General features: G+C 46.3%; 1 protein-coding gene across 4 annotated transcripts in view; it reads left to right on the forward strand.

Moving 5' to 3' along the window:
• plagl2 (pleiomorphic adenoma gene-like 2) overlaps nucleotides 1-18,998 on the forward strand; it is a 130,694-nt gene that overhangs the window by 103,497 nt on the left and 8,199 nt on the right. For 3 of the 4 annotated variants that reach the window (XR_003674473.1, XR_003674474.1, XM_028452622.1), the window contains exons 2-3: nucleotides 7,827-7,933; nucleotides 8,002-8,462. Coding sequence is in view for 1 of the 4 variants with exons in the window: in XM_028452622.1 (XP_028308423.1) it covers nucleotides 8,140-8,462 (323 nt within the window). In the remaining 3 variants the exon portion in view is untranslated. The remainder of the gene's footprint in view (nucleotides 1-7,826; nucleotides 7,934-8,001; nucleotides 8,463-18,998) is intronic. The other variant, XM_028452623.1, reaches the window with a different exon arrangement.

Here is an 18,998-nt window from a genome sequence, read left to right on the forward strand (position 1 = left end):
TATTAGCATTGCTATATTATCATCACATTACCATATCATTATTTCATTTTTTTTGATTGTTACTAGATTCTTATTATATTACTTTGTTATTATTATTATTATTATTATTATTATTATTATTATTATTATTATAACCATTACTATTTTCGCTAATACTATTTTATCCGTATCATCATCTTTATTATTATCAGGGCTCTACACAAACTTATCCAGTGGTGGCACTGGACTTTCTCTGTTGGTCGAGGGGCTGTACAGTATAGACATACATACTGATGAATAGTTGAGTTAACTGGCGTACTGTAGTTTTGTATGAAGTAAAGATTGACAATGACTCGAGAAATAATTGCTAAATGTTTTTGCGTCAATGTTAAGTTTTTCTGTAGCAAGCAGTGGCTGAAGTAATTATAATAATAATAATAATGGGTCCACAACACGGCTCTACTATGATTGTTTGTTCTGCGCAAGGGTTAGTCTTTCTTATATTATTCTATGTGCTAAGAAAGATGCTAGCAGCTACAATGTAAACACACATACACACGGCTGATGCGCATGCGTACAGTACACCGGGATGAAAATACTGAACTCACACACAGAGCCGTTTAGAGAGAGTTGCGATTATGGTGTTGCAAAACATTTATTTTTTGTGGTACTTCTGTGTCTCTCTTAACAACCTGCGACAGATTATGTGCAAGACGCGTGCAAGAGATAACGCACGGAGGAGATAGATGGAGATACACACACAGTATTTATAATAAAAATATACTAAATGAGTAAAATAAAACAAAAAAATAAACAATATTTATACAAAAAATACACCAAATGACCCCAGAATCACACTACAATGGCAACAAAAAAACAATAATTATACGAAAAGACAACTGAAAGATAAAAAAAAAAAACACATCATGATGACATTAAACCAGGAAAATTGTACAAACAAATTTTGCACCAGCAATATACCCCTTATGCTCCCACATGAATGCACACTTCCGACAGGCACTGTACTAGTTAATTTAAAAGACCGTAACTCCACTAATATTTGCTTTGAGAAATTCCAGCAGTTTCTGAAAGCTGAGTTGCTTTTACAGCCAGTATCATGTCATCACGGTAATTTTACTTACACGTGACCAAATTGTTAAAGATGCTGTTTTGTTTTGACAAAATCGTCATTCAAGCAGCAGAGAGAAGAGAGACTGAATGAGACCAAATACCAATGGGATTAATTTAAAAATATATTTGAGCAGGAAGATCTTCCTGGATGATAAAACCTCTATGGAGGTTCAGAGATGGCTTTGAAAATAAAGGAGGAATGGGAGAAGAAGCTCTGCCTAAGTTAGGTAAGATCATTTCAATTACTGGATCAATAAATATATATATATATATAAGCATTCAGTTTTTGTGCTCGTCAATGTGTATATTATTGTAAGTGTGAATGAATGCTTACAATGTTATTATATTGCAAAATAAAAGTGATTGACGTGAGTCACCACTGATTTCAGATTGATTTTTAAATCTTTAATGAAGAGAGAAATTAATTTTCAAGCCTTATGTACAATAACAGCTTATCTATCTACTATAGTGCATTTTGTCGTTACAAGGTAGATTCAAGAAAATGTTGAGTACTTTAACTATGCCGAGATCGATCCAAGTGTCCTCTTTATTAGAAATCTAAATATGGTCTCTCTACATAATATGAGAGAATGTCACATGACCTTTTAAATGCAGAGTGGATGATACGCTGCAGTCTGGCCTTGTCCTTGGCCGTAGCTGCAGCGTACCAGATGGTGATGGAGGAGCAGAGGATGGACTGGATGATGGAGCTGTAGAAGTTCAGCATCATCTTTGTTGGCAGACTGAACTTCTTCAGCTGCCGCAGGAAGTACATCCTCTGCTGAACTTTTTTGATGAGGGAGCTGATGTTCAGCTCCCACTTGAGGTCCTGGGTGATGATAGTCCCCAGGAAGCAGAAGTACTCCACAGAGCTCACTGTAGAGTCTCCCAGGGTGAGGGGGGTGAGGGGGCTGGGTTCTTCCTGAAGTCTGCTATCATCTCCACTGTCTTTAAAGCATTGAGCTCCAGGTTGTTCTGGCTGCACCAGGACACCAGCTGGTCTGTCTCTCACCTGTAGTCCGACTCGTCTCCATCAGAGATGAGTCCAATGATGGTTGTGTCGTCTGCAAACTTCAGGAGTTTGACCAACTGGTGAGAGGAGGTGCAGCTGTTTTTTGTTAAAAAGAACAATCTCAGGCTTGGTATCTTTTATCAAGCTTCAGGTGAAATGTAATTGAGCTGGCGAGCACTGTGAGAGTCATGTTCTTTGACTTTTCCAGTGCTTTTAACATCATCCGTCCGGCTCTACAGGGTGAGAAGCTGACAGAGATGCAGGTTGACTCCTCCATTGTGTCCTGGATTGTGGACTAATAAACTGGCAGACCACAGTATGTTCGCCTGAGACACTGTTTGTCTGACAAAGTGGTCAGCAACACCGGGGCCCCTCAAGGGACTGTACTCTCTCCCTTCCTCTTCACCACCTACACCACGGCCTTCAGCTACTGCACTGACACCTGTCATCTCCAGAAGTTCTCCGATGACTCTGCAGTGGTTGGATGTATCAGGGAGGGGGATGAGGTGGAGTACAGGGCTGCTGTGGACAGCTTTGTCACATGGAGTGAGCGGAACCATCTACAGCTCAATGTGACAAAGACCAAGGAGCTGATTGTGGACCTGAGGAGAACCAAAAGGCCAGTCAGCCCTGTCTCAATCCAGGGGGTCAGTGTGGACATTGTGGAGGAGTACAAATACCAGGGAGTGGTGATTGACAATTAACTGGACTGGGGGAGGAACACTGACTCCCTCAGCCGTCTCTATTTTCTGAGACGGCTGAGGTCCTTCAACATCTGCAGGAAAATGCTGAGGATGTTTTATGAGTCAGTGGTGGCGAGTGCGATCCTCTACGCTGTTGTTTGCTGGGGAGCAGACTGAGGGTCGCAGACGCCAACAGACTCAACAGACTCATCCACAGGGCCAGTGACATTGTGGGGATTAAACTGGACTCTCTGACAGCGGTGACAGAGAGGAGGAGCCTGTCTAAAGTGAAATCCATCCTGGTCAATGTGTCCCACCCACTCCATGATGTGCTGGTCAATTACAGAAGCACCTTCAACACCAAGCTGATCCAACCACTGTGCTCCACAGAACGCCACAGGAAATCATTCCTGCCTGTGGTGATCAAACTGTATAATTTATTTTTGTAACTTCACAGCTTGATTGCTGTACATATCTAAATCACATTTGTATATTTGTATTATTTTGGAAATATCTGAATCATATTGGTATATATTTGTATATTATTATTATTATTATTATTATTATTATCCTACTTTTTTCTACTACTGTAATGTGTGTGTTTCTGACCCCTATTTTTAACAGTCTTTACTTAATTATACACTTATTTATTGTTTATCCTTCTTTGTCTTTGTTAATGTTTTTATTCTTTATTTGTGATGTAATTTGTGTAATTTCCCCCTGGGATCAATAAAGGAATTCTGATTCTGATTATGTCTTCAATCGATCGAAGGCACTGAATCCTATCAATCCTATTTGACTCTTTTTTCTTTTTTTTTTTACCTTGTCTGCACATGCTGTCAGAGGTCAACACTTCAAGAAGTGCAATCTTTTTAACACTGCAATGCATGTTTTGTTATTGCAATTAAATAAATAAATGTATTTTCTTGCATAATTATGACCATCACCAGCCCTCCCTAAGGAAAAGTAAAAAACACTTCATTAAAGGGAGGATGTAAAAAAGACAGGGCAGTGTTACACCTAGGTGGGGGGTGGGGGAGGTGGAAGGGAGGAGAAATTGAGGTGGGAAAAGTTGATTATTTTAAAGTGAGATTTGAAGTTGTAGTTATGTATATTGTGCTTATTGGGTTATGTACTCAAGCCAGTCGGGTGACAAGTGTGAAGCTTAGGTATAATGGTGGTGGATGTGGACAGAGGGAAGGAGTGAGTGGTAATACCTAAAACAGGTATTTGGGATCAACATGTCTAAGATTAAGCCCAGTACATGTTTTATCCCACAGCCCAAGGCATGCCAGTGCATCGTAGACCAATGTATGTGCAACAACCGCTACTGCAAACCCAAGCGCTGCCCTGGAACAAAAAATGCAGCCAGGCCAGCAGAAAGAGCGGGGACCAAGGAGCCCCAGGCCACCACCCCACGGCTGAGCAACCCCCCAGATGCCCCCAAGATCCGAGGCCGAGAGGCAGCCACCGCTCCCCATATACACATCCGAGAAAGCCCCAAGGAGTTGAGGACCCAGCGCAACACTCCACCAACCCCAACCCCAGAGCCCCCCGCCAACATCCACACCTCTACCCCCTCCCACACCCCCGCACCCAACCCCCCGAGGGGAGGGCCCAAAAAGCCCCCAACCCGAGACCTTAGTGGAGGAGCCAACGCCCACCCAGAGCCAGCAGGGACCGGACCGCAAGCCGCAAGGACCCGGAATAGAAGCAGCACCGGGAGCAGCCCGTCCAGGAACAACGACCATATCCCCAGCCACCTAGACGCTACAAGTCCCCCGCCGGACCCCAAGAGCACCCCCCAGGGACCGGGAACGCCCTAGGACGAGCCCCCGGGCAAAGCTGAAGTGGGGGCACCCCCCCCACTTCAGTCAATGAACCGGCCACAATCCGGCAGGACCGCACAGCCTCAGATGGTGCAAGGACAGCAGCCCAGGCCCCCCCGCCCAGCGGACAGCGCAAGCCATGGGGCAATGCCCCCCACCGCGCTTGAGCAACCGCCGGCCACCACCACGGGGAGGAGGTCCTCCAATGGCAAACATTCGGTGCGGAACAGCAGCCCCCAGCCAAGGGCGCCCCGGACTCACCCACCGGTCTGCAGATAACAGGACAGACCTACCCGGCGGCCGACCAGTGGCAATTTCTTTTTCAGAAAATAAATTACATTTTTGGGATTTGTTTTTTAAATTACATTTTCTGAGAAATTCTCATTTAATTTAGTTTGGAGAAATTTTGTAAAATAATAGAAAATAAAAAAAAAAAAACAGGATTTTGCTAAATTTCAATTTCTTTGAATAACTTCAGATTAAAAATGCCTACCATGATGTGATGTGAGCATTAGAAAACAAATATTCTGGAGTTTGCTTGAATTTGTGTATTTGGAAGGACTATGATTTATACAACAATGATTCATGTTGTTACTTTCTACCGCGGGCGACGCAATGGATGCTTTAAAGGGCCCCAGGCATTGAGTTGGACACGTGCTTTAGATGACTGCAGTTTTTTTGATATAAAAGAGGATCAGTATATCAATTTAAAATGAAAAATCAACAGCATGTTTCATTTTAAAGCAGTTTGAGTTCTTTTTCACTCCATTCATATAAAGTCCGGTGTTCATTGGAGCCAGTGGAAAACTTCCTGTGGTTTCAGTAGAGTGAGTGAAGAGCCTCATGTTTGCCGACTTTGTTCATGTAACCAGCACACACAGCCTGATGTGTCTGTTCAACCTTGGACTGCGTGTGTTAGCACTCACAGGAGGTGGAAGTCACACATACACACTTCATATGCTTTCTGATATCATCCCACCTTTTCTTACCCCGCTGTCTGTTTTCACCATCGTCATCAGAAATTCACAGAATCCAGAGTGTTGCTGGTTCTAAGAACACACACATCTTTGTTGTTTTTGCTAAATCTCAAGCTAAAATGTTTTTTGTTTTTTTTTGTTTTTTTAAGAAACTTGCAATCCAGCGCCTCCTACTGGGTTATTACCTTCATTACCATAACACAGCCACTTAATTATTAATGAAGAACAATTTCAGCTAAATAAAGTGACCAAAAGAGACTGAACGGACCGATTCTATTATTCAAAGCTGCAGGAGATGATCCTTTTTTATTTATTAGGTGAAGACAAAGTATGAGACTCAGAATAAATCAAAGATCATTTACTTTAATAAAAAAAAAAAACAAGATGTAAAGTTATATTGTTTTGATCTCCACTGTAAACACTTTCTTATTGACATTGTGGGAAAAGTTTGGTGCACTGCATTAAGGGATGTGAAGTCCTGTAGACGGATGCAAAGAAAGGTTTTTTACTTCTACTTCATTCTCACTGTGATTTCCTGTGTTTCTTCTCCAGAGAAGGACCTTGATTGACTTGACTCCATTTTTGTTGCATTTTGTTCCTATGATATCACCTCACTCCAACACACATTCAATTTTGACCAGATTCAGATATTTCCGTGTATACCCCAAAATAAACATCCTCCATCGTTTTGCTGCAACCTTCAGTGAAAGAACCAGAAATGTGTTTGGAAGTCAGGGTTCTCACCAGGAATTTTTCACAGCGTAGAAGAATCACAAGGTGCGTGAGCTTGCTTGACTTATCAAGTCCAAAATTTGTGAAGTAAAGCAAAACATTTATTTATTTATTATTATTATTTTATCTTTGTTACTCCCTTACTTTAAAGCCTAAAGTCATTTGTTGAATTTGTGAAGGGCATTGACGAATATAGTTAGATACTCATGCTTAGTATAGGTCCTCCACAAATAAATACTCGCAGACGCTGTATAGACAAGGTTAGGTATTAGGTATTATGTGGGACTCGCAGTAATATTGGGACTGTTATTGACACCCTATAACAACCCCCCCACACCTCATTAATTTTGAGATCATGAAGCACACCGTTTATATTGGACGGTGATTATGGATTACAAAGTGAAGGAAGCACACAGATCTTTAATCAGGCCAAAAGAAGACCTGATCCGGCCTGAGCCCGACAGAACATGGCCCGAGCGTGTCTGACGCTAATGAAGCCGAAGTCTTTTTATGCCAGAACCCGTTTCAGACAGACAGTATTCCTATCTGTACATCCACATGTAGAATAATCTGTAAACCTGACAAGCAGCTTCATTCATGTGCCACTAAACGCTACATCTGGTTGAAGCACACAGGCAACATTGGGGGCAGCTAAGTGGCTGCAGGGATCTTTGTGGTTCTTAGGTAACGATGGGAACATCCGAGCAAATCACCTGTATTAAATAGACTGATGTATTTGTTTCACAGTTAGTGCAGATTAAAAAGACAGTTTAAACAACAGGGGCATGCCTAGAAGTCCCTTTTGTGTTCATGTGTACAACAATTATTTTGACAGTACTGATTAAAAATGGTAAAAACAACAGAAATGCCACCACACTATAGGGGATAAAAATTGGGTGTGGGACACATATGTATGTGTATATACGTATATATGCATATGTGTGTATTCATAAAATGAAGGGTCCGTCCTTAAGACTGCTCTACTGTAAAGTGTCTTGAGATACCATTGGTTATGATTTGGCGCTATACAAATAAAAGATTGATTGTTTGAAAAATCACAACGTGGGGGGCTCCTATGATCAACAGTGCTGGTGAGAACCCTGAATGTAACTTAGGCAGAGTTTCTGGGCTTAAGACTCTAGAAATCACAGTGAGAATGAAGTAAAAACACTTCTATGCATCTGTCTACAGGACTCCACATCCCACAATGCAGTGCACCAAACTTTTCCCACAATGTCAATAAGAGAGTACTTACAGTGGAAACATGCGAGCGCAAATTTCAAACTTCTCCATTTTTTCCACCAAATGATCTTTGATTTATAAGATTGAAGAATCTGAGGCCCAGACTTTGTCTTTATCAGTTAAAAAATGATTGTTTCCTGCAGGTGTAAAGAATAGAACACAGTGTTTGTGTTACATTGTTACATCCTTGGCTTTCTGCTGTGTTTACTTTGTCCTGGTTGTGTTTTCTGTGTCCTCACAGATCAGCAAAGATGCAGAGCAGTAAGTGGCACTCACATCCAGCCATAGCTGTAGGCACTGGGTGAGGGGGAGAGAAGGAGAGGGAGGAGACAGAGTTTGGACACACAGGTAAAACTTTATCAAGGATTAAAGTGAAGGTGTGTGACATCTATGAAGCTGTGCTTGTGTGTTTGCAGGTTTGGACTTCCTTTGTCTTCTATCTGGACTGTGTGGTATTCCCATAAGCTGCCCTAACTTCTGCCCCCCTGCTGCACTCTCCCACATCAAGGGGAGATACGAGTCAGAGTTCATGGCAGCAGCTCACTAAGGCTGCCATGGCAGCTGCTGCCGCCGATGCATCACACCGTATTACCACACTGACGCTGGAGGAAGAGGGACGACGAAGCGCTGCAAGGCTGTTTGGGTGCACCGGCCCTCTGCCAAGGACAGACAGAGAAAGGGGGCGAGAGAGAGAGAGGCGAGGAGAAAAAGGCGAGGGCGAGAGGACGAGCGCGAGCGAGTGTTTGGTGTGTGGTGTGTTGTTCGGCTCGCAGGAAAAGCTACGGCTTCACGCAGCAAGTCACACGGGAGAGAAACCTTTCCACTGCTCACAGCCTCACTGTCCCAAGGCCTTCACCTCCAAATACAAACTGTTCAGGTACCAACATCCTTTGCATCCAACACTCATCCAACAGCAGCTGTTTGATCACCCTAAATACAAACTGTTAGGGTACCAACATCCGTTACATCCAACAGCAGCTGTTTGATCACCCCAAATACAAACTGTTCAGGTACCAACATCCGTTACATCCAACATACATCCAACAGCAGCTGTTTGATCACCCCAAATACAAACTGTTCAGTTACTAACACCCTTTACATCCAATATACATCCAACAGCAGTTGTTTGATCACGTCAAATACAAACTCTTCAGGTACCAACATCCGTTACATCCAACATACATCAAACAGCAGCTGTTTGATCACCTCAGGGTCAGTTACTGATAACATGCCACAGCTTTGAAAAGGTTTAAAAAATAAAAATGGATACTTAAAGTTAATAAGGTTGTTTACGGCCTTATTTTCCTTCTTCACGACCAACGACAGGAAACTCCAGATTCTGTACTTTTTTATATACCTACCAAATTACTTTGTTACTACTGATTCAGTTCTGCACAATGCGATACGATGTGATTCAACATGATGCAAAGGAATTATAGCAAAAATGTAAATGGAAAATAAGAAGCTGCAATTCAGTATGGTACTAGAGGCAAACAATTTATTGTATTCCTTATATGAAGTCCTTCGCACGCCTCATGCTCTCCCACATCAAGGACATCACCAACCCCCACCTGGACCCCCTGCAGTTTGCCTACAGATCCAACAGGTCTGTAGACGATGCTATAAACCTGGCTCTCCACTTCATCCTCCAGCACCTGGACTCCCCAGGCTCCTACTCCAGGATCCTGTTTGTGGACTTCAGTTCTGCTTTCAACACTATAATCCCAGCTCTCCTTCAGGACAAGCTTTCCCAGTTGAACCTGCAGGTGTATCACAGACTTCCTGTCTGACAGGAGGCAGCACGTGAAGCTAGGAAAAACCATCTCTGCTTCCCGGACCATCAGCACTGGTTCTCCTCAGGGCTGTGTTCTTTCTCCTCTGCTCTTCTCCCTGTACACCAACAGCTGCACCTCCTCTCACCAGTCGGTCAAACTTCTGAAGTTTGCAGATGACACAACCATCATCAGACTCATCTCTGATGGAGACAAGTCGGACTACAGGTGGGAAACAGACCGGCTGGTGTCCTGGTGCAGCCAGAACAACCTGGAGCTCAACGCTTTAATAACAGTGGAGATGATAGCAGACTTCAGGAAGAATCCAGCCCCCTCACCCCCCTCACCCTGGTAGACTCTACAGTGAGCTCTGTGGAGTACTTCTGCTTCCTGGGGACTATCATCACCCAGGACCTCAAGTGGGAGCTGAACATCAGCTCCCTCATCAAAAAAGCTCAGCAGAGGATGTACTTCCTGCGGCAGCTGAAGAAGTTCAGTCTGCCAACAAAGATGATGGTGAACTTTTACAGCTCCATCATCCAGTCCATCCTCTGCTCCTCCATCACCATCTGGTACGCTGCAGCTACGGCCAAGGACAAGGCCAGACGGCAGCGTATCATCCACTCTGCAGAGAAGATAATCGGCTGCAATCTGCCCTCCCTCCAGGACCTGTACGCCTCCAGGATTCTGAGGCGTGCAGGAAAGATTGTGGCCGACCCCTCCCACCCTGGTCACAAACTGATTCAATGTCTCCCCTCTGGAAGGAGGTTGCGGTCCATCAGGACCAGAACCTCCAGACACAAACACAGCTTCTTTCCCTCTGCCAAAATCCACATGAACACAGCCCCAGTCACCCACTGAAACCCCCCCCCGATCATACCTCCATGAAGACATTACCTGCTGCACTTTGTGTGTGTGTATATATATATATATATATTTACTCTATCTATCCTTTATTTATCCCTCATCCTTTATATTTATCATTATTATTGTTGCTGGCTTGTTTCTTTGTTTTTTGTTTCGCGCACCGACTACCAAGTGAAATTCCTTGTACTGTCCTAAAAACTGTACTTGGCCAATAAAACATTTTTGATTTCTGATAAGCAACAAATAAAAAAGTACATATTTTGCTTTTAATCTCTACTAGAACTATACATCACTTTATGCCACTTGGCCGGTTTACAATTTGCCTCTGAGGAATCAGAGTTAGGGGAACAGCGGCGGCTGTAGCGATATGAGTGAGCCCCTCAGTCTGTGTAAGGTTTTGCAGCACGGCATTCTTTACAAACGACAGGCATCTTGTTAAGTTTACCATCTTTCTACGCCTGATTTGAAGTATTTAGGTGTTAGAAATCTCATTTTTAGCTGCTGCTTCTGCTGCTCTCGCAGACCTCCGTGTTTTTGTTGCGGTAGAAATGTACATCCCGGCTTTCAGTCTGTGTTCAAAACAAAACATGAAGCAGTGATGATGTATTCAATGTGCCTCAGAAACACAGGATAGAATGAAATACAACATGAAAAAATAGCCTTCCGACCTTGAAAACAGGAACAAGCATGTTAGAAGATGGATGGATGGATAGATGGATGGATGGATGGATGAAAAAATCAATGCAGCCATGGATTTTACCGATGCAGGCAAGCAGTGACCGATGCATCACAATTTCACCCGTCAATTGTACCAATGCAGACTGAATCAGTCAATAGACTCGCATCGTGCATGTTTGTATTTAGATACCGATTCATATCGATTAATCTCCACATACTTAGTATCCATCCCTACTCCAGATTATATTATGTCTTTTGTCTAATTATTCTGTGCTCTGAGGTGTGTTTAGAGTGAATTTGTCCTGATAATCTGCTCTGAGACAAAGCAAGAATACTACGCTTGTTTAATATTTACAACCTAAACTCCTTGTGTGGTTGAGGAAAGCTAATGACTCCCAACTCAGGACCCTGTGATTCGTGACGACATGGAACGGAATGTAGCCAATCAGGAAGCAACTGACTGAGAAACACAAAATGCTGCATTCAAGGAAACCGAACTCGCCATTTCACATTTGAAAATTCCGATACCTGAGTTCAAGTGATATTTTTTTCCTGACTTTACCAAGTAAAAGCTCCAACTACATGTAGCGTTCAAGGTCACTTCAAGTAGTAGGTTGGGAAACCCCAAGTTCAGAGTTGCTTGGAACGCAAGTAAGGGACTTGCTCAACATCTCACAGTGATGGACTAGGTTGGATTCAAACCGTTGACCCTCTGATTACAAGCCCCCTTCCTTAACCGGTATACCACTATCACCCACTCTTGTTCAGATGTATAAAATCTAATGTGTGGACCTCGGTTAAAATTCACTTTCTTTAACACACAGCTCATATCATTTTGTTACATTAAAACAGAGCTCACATGGAACAGCTGATCAACAGTTCTATTGAGTCGTATCAGAGAAGATCAGTGAAGGTCCGCCTCTTCATCCTCAATAAGTGTTTTGGATCATATAAGCTGAAGTGTGGAACCTGACTGATTTATTAAAAACACACTCATGTATTAAAGCTGCTGATATCAATCACTTATAAATATATTTATAAATATTATTATTTTTAACCACACATTTTTAACAAAATCAGATTGTTAAAAGTAACCTTTAAACTTATTAATATGCTTTAAACCCAGGTATTTGAAAACAGTTTTAAACAAAGGTATTTTTAAGCATTTGTGTTTCACATTAAACAAACGACTTTTAACTATGCAGGTAAAATGTTCTACAAACATTCCTTGTACTTCTCAAATACCTTTTAAACAATAAACAATTTGCGAAACTTTACAAATATTCTGCTTTAATGATCAAGAAATTTGTTCAACTTTAAGTTCCTACGCTCAACAATGTTGAAGTCCAAGTTTCCCAATACTTTTTAATGCAATTCAACAGAAGTTTTATATAAAAGCTGTGGCTAAATTTCAAGGCTCTTGCCAGCTGAGCTGTCCATCCAAACATGTAAAGAGTCCTGCACTTAAAAGTTCAGTTCACGGTAGCTGCACACCAAGCACTGCCATTGCTTTCTAGTTCTCTATCGTATCGAGACTATCTCTCCACACAGTTACATATTCCATTTGTATGGAGACTGATCCCACTGGGACAGTTGACGTGAGTACTATTTAAGACACACCACTATGTGGCCCATGCACGGGCTTAAAAGCCCCAAGTGTGCATGCAAACACTGATTCATTGACGTTTGAGAGTGGCACGAGGTGTGTCTCTAGGTTTCCGGCTTCTGGACCTGCGTGTCCTCCTGTGTGTGTGTGTACAGCAAGCACTGAAATGCATTTTCCGCTGTCGAAGCTAACCAAGTCGGTTGGAATAAACCACCGTAGCAACAGTTAGCCGCTGCTACAAACATAAACACAGCGTGCAACAGCACTTCCTGGTTTGCCCGCTATGTCAGTATGGCAAGCAGGGAGGGACCTCTCGGCAGTGGCTGCAATGCAAAAATTCCTGCATAGGATGGCCATGATCATTGTGTAATGTGCTAAGGCATTGATCATGCACTCATGGCAAGGGATGACCCATCATCTTGTATGAGCTGCTTTTGTTTGTCAGCGAGACTAAGGGAGGCCTGCTGCCATGTGTTTTGGACACAGCTACCCACACCTGCTCATGGACTGCAGTCGGCCAAGCACCCTATGACTGTGGGTCCAGCAGCGCAGAGTCCAGCTGGCATATGTGCCCCCCTCACTCTTCATTATGGGGACTAAGTCAATCAGGCATGAGCAATCTGTATCACATGGCTACAGGCGTCAATTAGTAAGCTTCACACCCCTAGGGGCTGCCAGTCTGACTTGGAGTCAGATAGAGAGGTTGATATTATGGGCCTAAAGCTCAAACATTTATGCCTTCCCCTTGGTAGGGGGGACAGTCATAGAAGAACGTGAGGAGCCGCCCCCTCTCTTTCAAGAGATTGTGAGCAGGGCAGCTGCTGCACTGAATATTGAGTTGCCATCTGATCAGGGGCCTGCACCCTCCTGTTTCGAGGCAGGGGAACGAAGGAGCACTGTCGCCACCATTTATCAGTGCTGTTGGCAGACATCAAGAGTCTGGGGCTGGTATCAACAAAAAAAAGTGCAGATTACAGCCAGCACAGACCACCCAGTTCCTAGGCATGTGGTTTGATGCCAGGATTGGGTTGGTGACACTGACATAGGAAAGGCAGGAGTTCCTCACGGTCTGCCTCTCTCGTTTTTCACTGGGAGGCAAGGATACCTGGAGGCTTTGTCCTTGCCTATGGCTTCATGGCGGTGACAGTTCAGGTGGTGCCACTGGCTCTTATGCACATGCGTCCAATACAGGACCTGGAGCTGAGGGCTGTTTACTTGGCACTTCGGCACTTTGCACCGAGCCTGCCCGGACGGACCTGCTCTCAAGGGTTGCCCGACCCCAGGGGAATGGCGACTGCAACCAGAAGTGGCCGAGGATATCTGGTGTTGTTTTGGCAGGTCAGTTGCCAATCTGTTTGTGTCCAGGAACAACAACTGCCCGCTGTTCTTTTCCATGGCACACCAGTGGCCCACGAGGCTGCTGTATACTTTCCCCATTCAGTCTCCTCCCAACCCTGCTGCTGAAGGTCCAGGTGGAGGAGGTGAGGCTGATCTTGGTGGCTCTGAACTGGCAGCACATGATGTGGTTCCCAGGGGTGGCACCTCTCCTGGATGGGAGACCATGGAAACTCCCAGTTCAACAGGACCTTCTGAGTCAGGCACATGGGACCCTGTTCCACCCTTTTCCCCAGGGGCTCAAGCTCCGGGTCTGGCCCCTGGAAGGGCCAGCCTGTTGGGCATGGGGCTAGCTAAGTCGATGGTTCAGACCATTCAGGGCACTAGAGCGTCATCGACAGGAGCGTCAAAATCATATCGCTGGGACCTCTTTGCATCATGGTTTAGGGCAAACTATGTGGACGCACTGACCTGTCCAGCTCCCGAGATGCTTTGGTATCTGCAGGAGCTGCTTAAGGCAGAGGAATCACCATCTACCCCTAAGGGTATGGTGGCTGCAGTCAAGGCCACAAGGCCACTAATGGCGATTGCAGCCTCATCTCTCAGTTCCTGAAAGGTCATGTGAGGCTTGTTCCATGCAGCAAAGGGTTGGCTGTCCCAGCATGGGACCTAGACCTGGTGCTGGCTGCCTTGCGACAGGAACCCTTTGAGCCCCTGGAGTTATCGGACATGAAGTGGTTTTCACTAAAGACTGTATTTCTCATAGCGGTGGCATCAGTAGGAGAGTGGGGAAGCTACAGGCCCTGTCAACGCACATGAGCCGCTGTAGACTCCTGCCTGACAACACAGGTGTTCTCTTGCACCCTAACCCTGTGTCCTTGCCTAAAGTACTCTCAGACTTTCACCTGAATCAACCAGTGTAGTTGATGTCTCTCTGCCCCTCCAGTAAAGGGATGGGGGGCTCAGGATGGCTATGCCCAGTCAGAGCCCTGAAGGTATACATCAAGCGAACAGGAAGAAAGACCGACCAGCTTTTCATTTGTTTTCAGCCCCGGTGCCTGGGTCAGCCAGTGTCTAAATCCAGGCTATCTCATTGCATCGTGGAAACGATTCAACAGGCATACACAGACTCAGATGCTCCGGCTCCTGGAGGAGTAAGGGCGCACTCCATAAGAGGAGTGGCAACCTCCTGGGCCTTGTAGCGGGGAGCCACCCTCTCTGAAGTATGTGCAGCTGCTATGTGGGCAAGTCTGATCTTTTATTATGTTCTGTGCTAGTGAGCCAGGAAGATGTCCTGTTATTTTCTTGTCAATGGGACTAGCAGAAGGGCAGGCCATCTGAGTGGCCTCTATACATGTACACCTGATTCTTGCGTCTGGCGGGGTTGGGCATGCTTGTGGCTGCGTCTGGTGGGAGGGCTGTAAAATCCCATATCCTGACAAATAGCACATTTTTTATTTATTTTTAATTTAATGAACCAACAGGGAACAAGTAACATCATGTTTCATAATAAATCCATCCATCCATCTTCTTCCGCTTTATCCGGGGCCGGGTCGCGGAGGCAGCAGTCTCAGCAGAGATGCCCAGACCTCCCGATCCATGCACACCTCCTCCAGCCGTTCTGGGGGGACCCCGAGGCGACACCAGGCCAGCTCAGAGACATAGTCCCTCCAACGTGTCCTGGGCCTTCCACGAGGCCTCTTCCCAATAGGACATGCCTGAAGCACCTCCCGAGGGAGGCGACCAGGAGGCATCCGAAACAGATGCCCGAGCCACCTCAGCTGGCTCCTTTCGACGTGAAGGAGCAGCGACTCTACTCCGAGCTCCTCCCGGGTGACTGAGCTTCTCACTCTATCTCGAAGGGTGCGCCCAGCCACCCTGTGAAGGAAACTCATTTCGGCCACCTGTATCCGTGATCTTGTCCTTTCGGTCATTCCCCAAATCTCATGACCATAGGTGAGAGTAGGAATGTCGATCGATCGGTAAATTGAGAGCTTTGCCCCCCGACTCAGCTCCCTCTTCACCACAACAGTCCGATACAGCGACCGCATCACTGCTGATGCCGCACCGATCCGTCTATCGATCTCACGCTCCATCCTACCCTCACTTTTAAACAACTGAACTCCTCCACTTGAGGCAAGGACTTTCCACTGACCCAGAGAGGGGAAGCCACCTTTTTCTGGTGGAGAACCATGGCCTCAGATTTGGAGGTGCTCATCCTCATCACACTCGGCAGCAAACCGCCCCAATGCACGCTGAAGGTCCTGATTTGAAGAAGCCAACAGAACATCATCTGCAAACAGCAGAGATGAAATCCTGAAGTTCCCAAATCGGACCCCCTCCGGTCCCTGGCTGCACCTAGAAATTCTGTCCATAAAAGTAATGAACAGAACCGGTGACAAAGGGCAGCCCTGGCGGAGACCAACATGCACTGGGAACAGGTCTGACTTACTGCTGGCAATGCGAACCAGGCTCCTGCTGCGGTCATACAGGGAACGGACAGCCCTTAGCAAAGGGCCCCGGACCCCATACTCCCGCAGCACCCCCCACAGTAATTGACCACTGGGCACCACGAGGGACACGGTTGAACGCCTTCTCCAGATCCACAAAGCACATGTGGACTGGTTGGGCGAACTCCCACAAACCCTCGAGCACCGGATGAAGGGTATAGAGCTGGTCCAGTGTGCCGCGACCGTGACGAAAACCGCATTGTTCCTCCTGAATCCGAGGTTCGACTATCAGCCGGATCCTCCTCTCCAGCACCCTGGAGTAGACCTTGCCAGGGAGGCTGAGGAGTGTGATCCCTCTGTAGTTGGAGCACACCCTCCGATCCCCCTTCTTAAAGAGAGGGACCACCACCCCGGTCTGCCAATCCAGAGGCACTGTCCCCAACTGCCACGCGATGTTGCAGAGACGTGTCAACCAAGACAGTCCTACAAGGTCCAGAGACTTAAGGTACTCAGGACGAATCTCATCCACCCCCGGAGCCCTGCCCCCCGAGGAGCTTTTCAACCACCTCGGTGACTTCAGCCCGGGTGATGAGCGAGTCCGCCTCTGAGTCCCCAGCCTCTGCTTCCTCATCGGAAAACGTGGCAGTGGGATTGAGAGACCCTCGAAGTACTCCTTCCACCGCCCGACAACATCCCCAGTTGAGGTCAGCAGCTCCCCCCCTGCACTGTAAACAGTGTTGGTGAAGCACTGCTTCCCCCTCCTGAGGTGCCGAACGGTTTGCCAGAATCTCTTCGAGGCCGACCGATAGTCCTCCTCCATGGCTTCTCCAAACTCCTCCCAGACCCGAGTTTTTGCCTCTGCGACCGCACGGGCTGCAGCACGCTTGGCCTGCCGGTACCTCTCGGTTTCCTCCGGAGTCCTACCCGCCAAAAAGGCCGGGTAGGTCTCCTTCTTCAGCTTGACGGCATCCCTTACTTCCGGGCGCCACCACCGGGTTCGGGGATTGCCGCCGCGACAGGCACCAGAGACTTTACGGCCACAGCTATGAAGGGCCGCATCGACAATGGAGGAGGAGAACATGGTCCACTCGGACTCCGTGTCTCCCACCTCCTTCGGGATCTGGGAGAAGCTCATCCGGAGGTGGGAGTTGAAGACCCAACTGACAGAGGGATCCACCAGACGTTCCCAACAGACCCTCACCACACGTTTGGGCCTGCCAGGTCTGACCGGCTTTCTCCTGGTGTCCTGGTGCCACGTGCACTTATGGACACCCTTGTGCTCGACCATGGTGTTCGTTATGGACAAACTGTAACTAGCACAGAAGTCCAATAACAAAACACCACTCGGGTTCAGATCGGGGAGGCGATTTTCCCAATCACCCTTGTCCAGGTCTCACTGTCGCAGCCCACGTGGGCGTTGAAGTCCCCCAGTAGAACAATGGAGTCCCCAGTCGGGACACCGTTTAGTACCCTTCCCAGGGACTCCAAGAAGCCGGGTACTCTGCGCCGATGTTGGGCCCGTAGGCCGAAACAATGGTGAGAGACCTGTCCCCAACCCGAAGGCGTAGGGACGCGACCCTCTCGTTCACTGGGGTAAACTCCAACACGTGGTGGCTGAGCTGGGGGGCAATAAGCAAGCCCACCCCAGCCCGCCGCCTCTCCCCACGGGCAACGCCAGAGAAGTGGAGCGCCCAGCCTCTCTCCAGGAATTGGGATCCAGAGCCCAAGCTGTGCGTGGAGGTGAGCCCGACTATATCTAGCCGGTACCTCTCAACCTCCCGCACAAGCTCAGGCTCCTTCCCACCCAGCGAGGTGACGTTCCATGTCCCAACAGCCAGAAGCTTGTTTTCCCCCATGTGATGTACATGCCAACCTCAATCATTATTTTTTCATTTTAGTTCCACATTACATTTTGTTCCCGGTTTGTATCTAATCCACACAGAATATCACACCGACTAGACTGAGTCGCTGGAAGTTGCTCAAAGTTGAAAATGTTGAACTTTCAAGTGACTTCAAGTGATGCTGTGCCTCAAATTAGTTTCTCCCCATGTCACTCCCCCCGTCATCATGTCACTGGAGAAAAATGGAGGAAAGAGTCATCGTGGCTGTATGCGGCTACATGTGCTCCTTTTTATTGGTACAGCAATAGAAGGAAGCAAGCATGGGTGAAAGTTAGCCAAGGTGTACAGTGCCACAATCGTGGTAGGATCAGCCATGTTTTATGTGAAAGAGAAAATTGAGCTGGAAAAAAAAGGCATTCAAGAAGGTTGGCATAAAATTTCAAAATGTCCTGTTTGTCATGTCCCCATTCTACCACCAAGGGGTGCACTACACACTTTCAGAAGTGCTGCTGAAAGTGTGTGTAACTAACTGTTATTAGTTAGTCCAACAGTTTTTCATTTAAGTTGGATGTACATCCATTAACCCTTGTATATTCTACGTTGTGTTCTATGTTGTGCTGGTTGCTCTTTTAGTACTGGAAGAGTGATGAATTAGTCTGTACAAATGAACAGAAAAATATATAAGGCTCTGTAACATGCAGTCTCCATCACACATCACACAGGTCTCAAGCTCCTCCTCTCATCTCAGCATTGCGCAGACTGATAAAACGTGTTCACTGGTGCCACATTTTCCATGAAATTTGTACTTTTTTTGCATTGCGATTGTGTGTTTTGCCTCTAGCGGGCGCAGTTCTGACTCTACTC

This window comes from Gouania willdenowi, chromosome 7 (genome assembly GCF_900634775.1).
Source record: "Gouania willdenowi chromosome 7, fGouWil2.1, whole genome shotgun sequence".
Taxonomy (NCBI): domain Eukaryota; kingdom Metazoa; phylum Chordata; class Actinopteri; order Blenniiformes; family Gobiesocidae; genus Gouania; species Gouania willdenowi.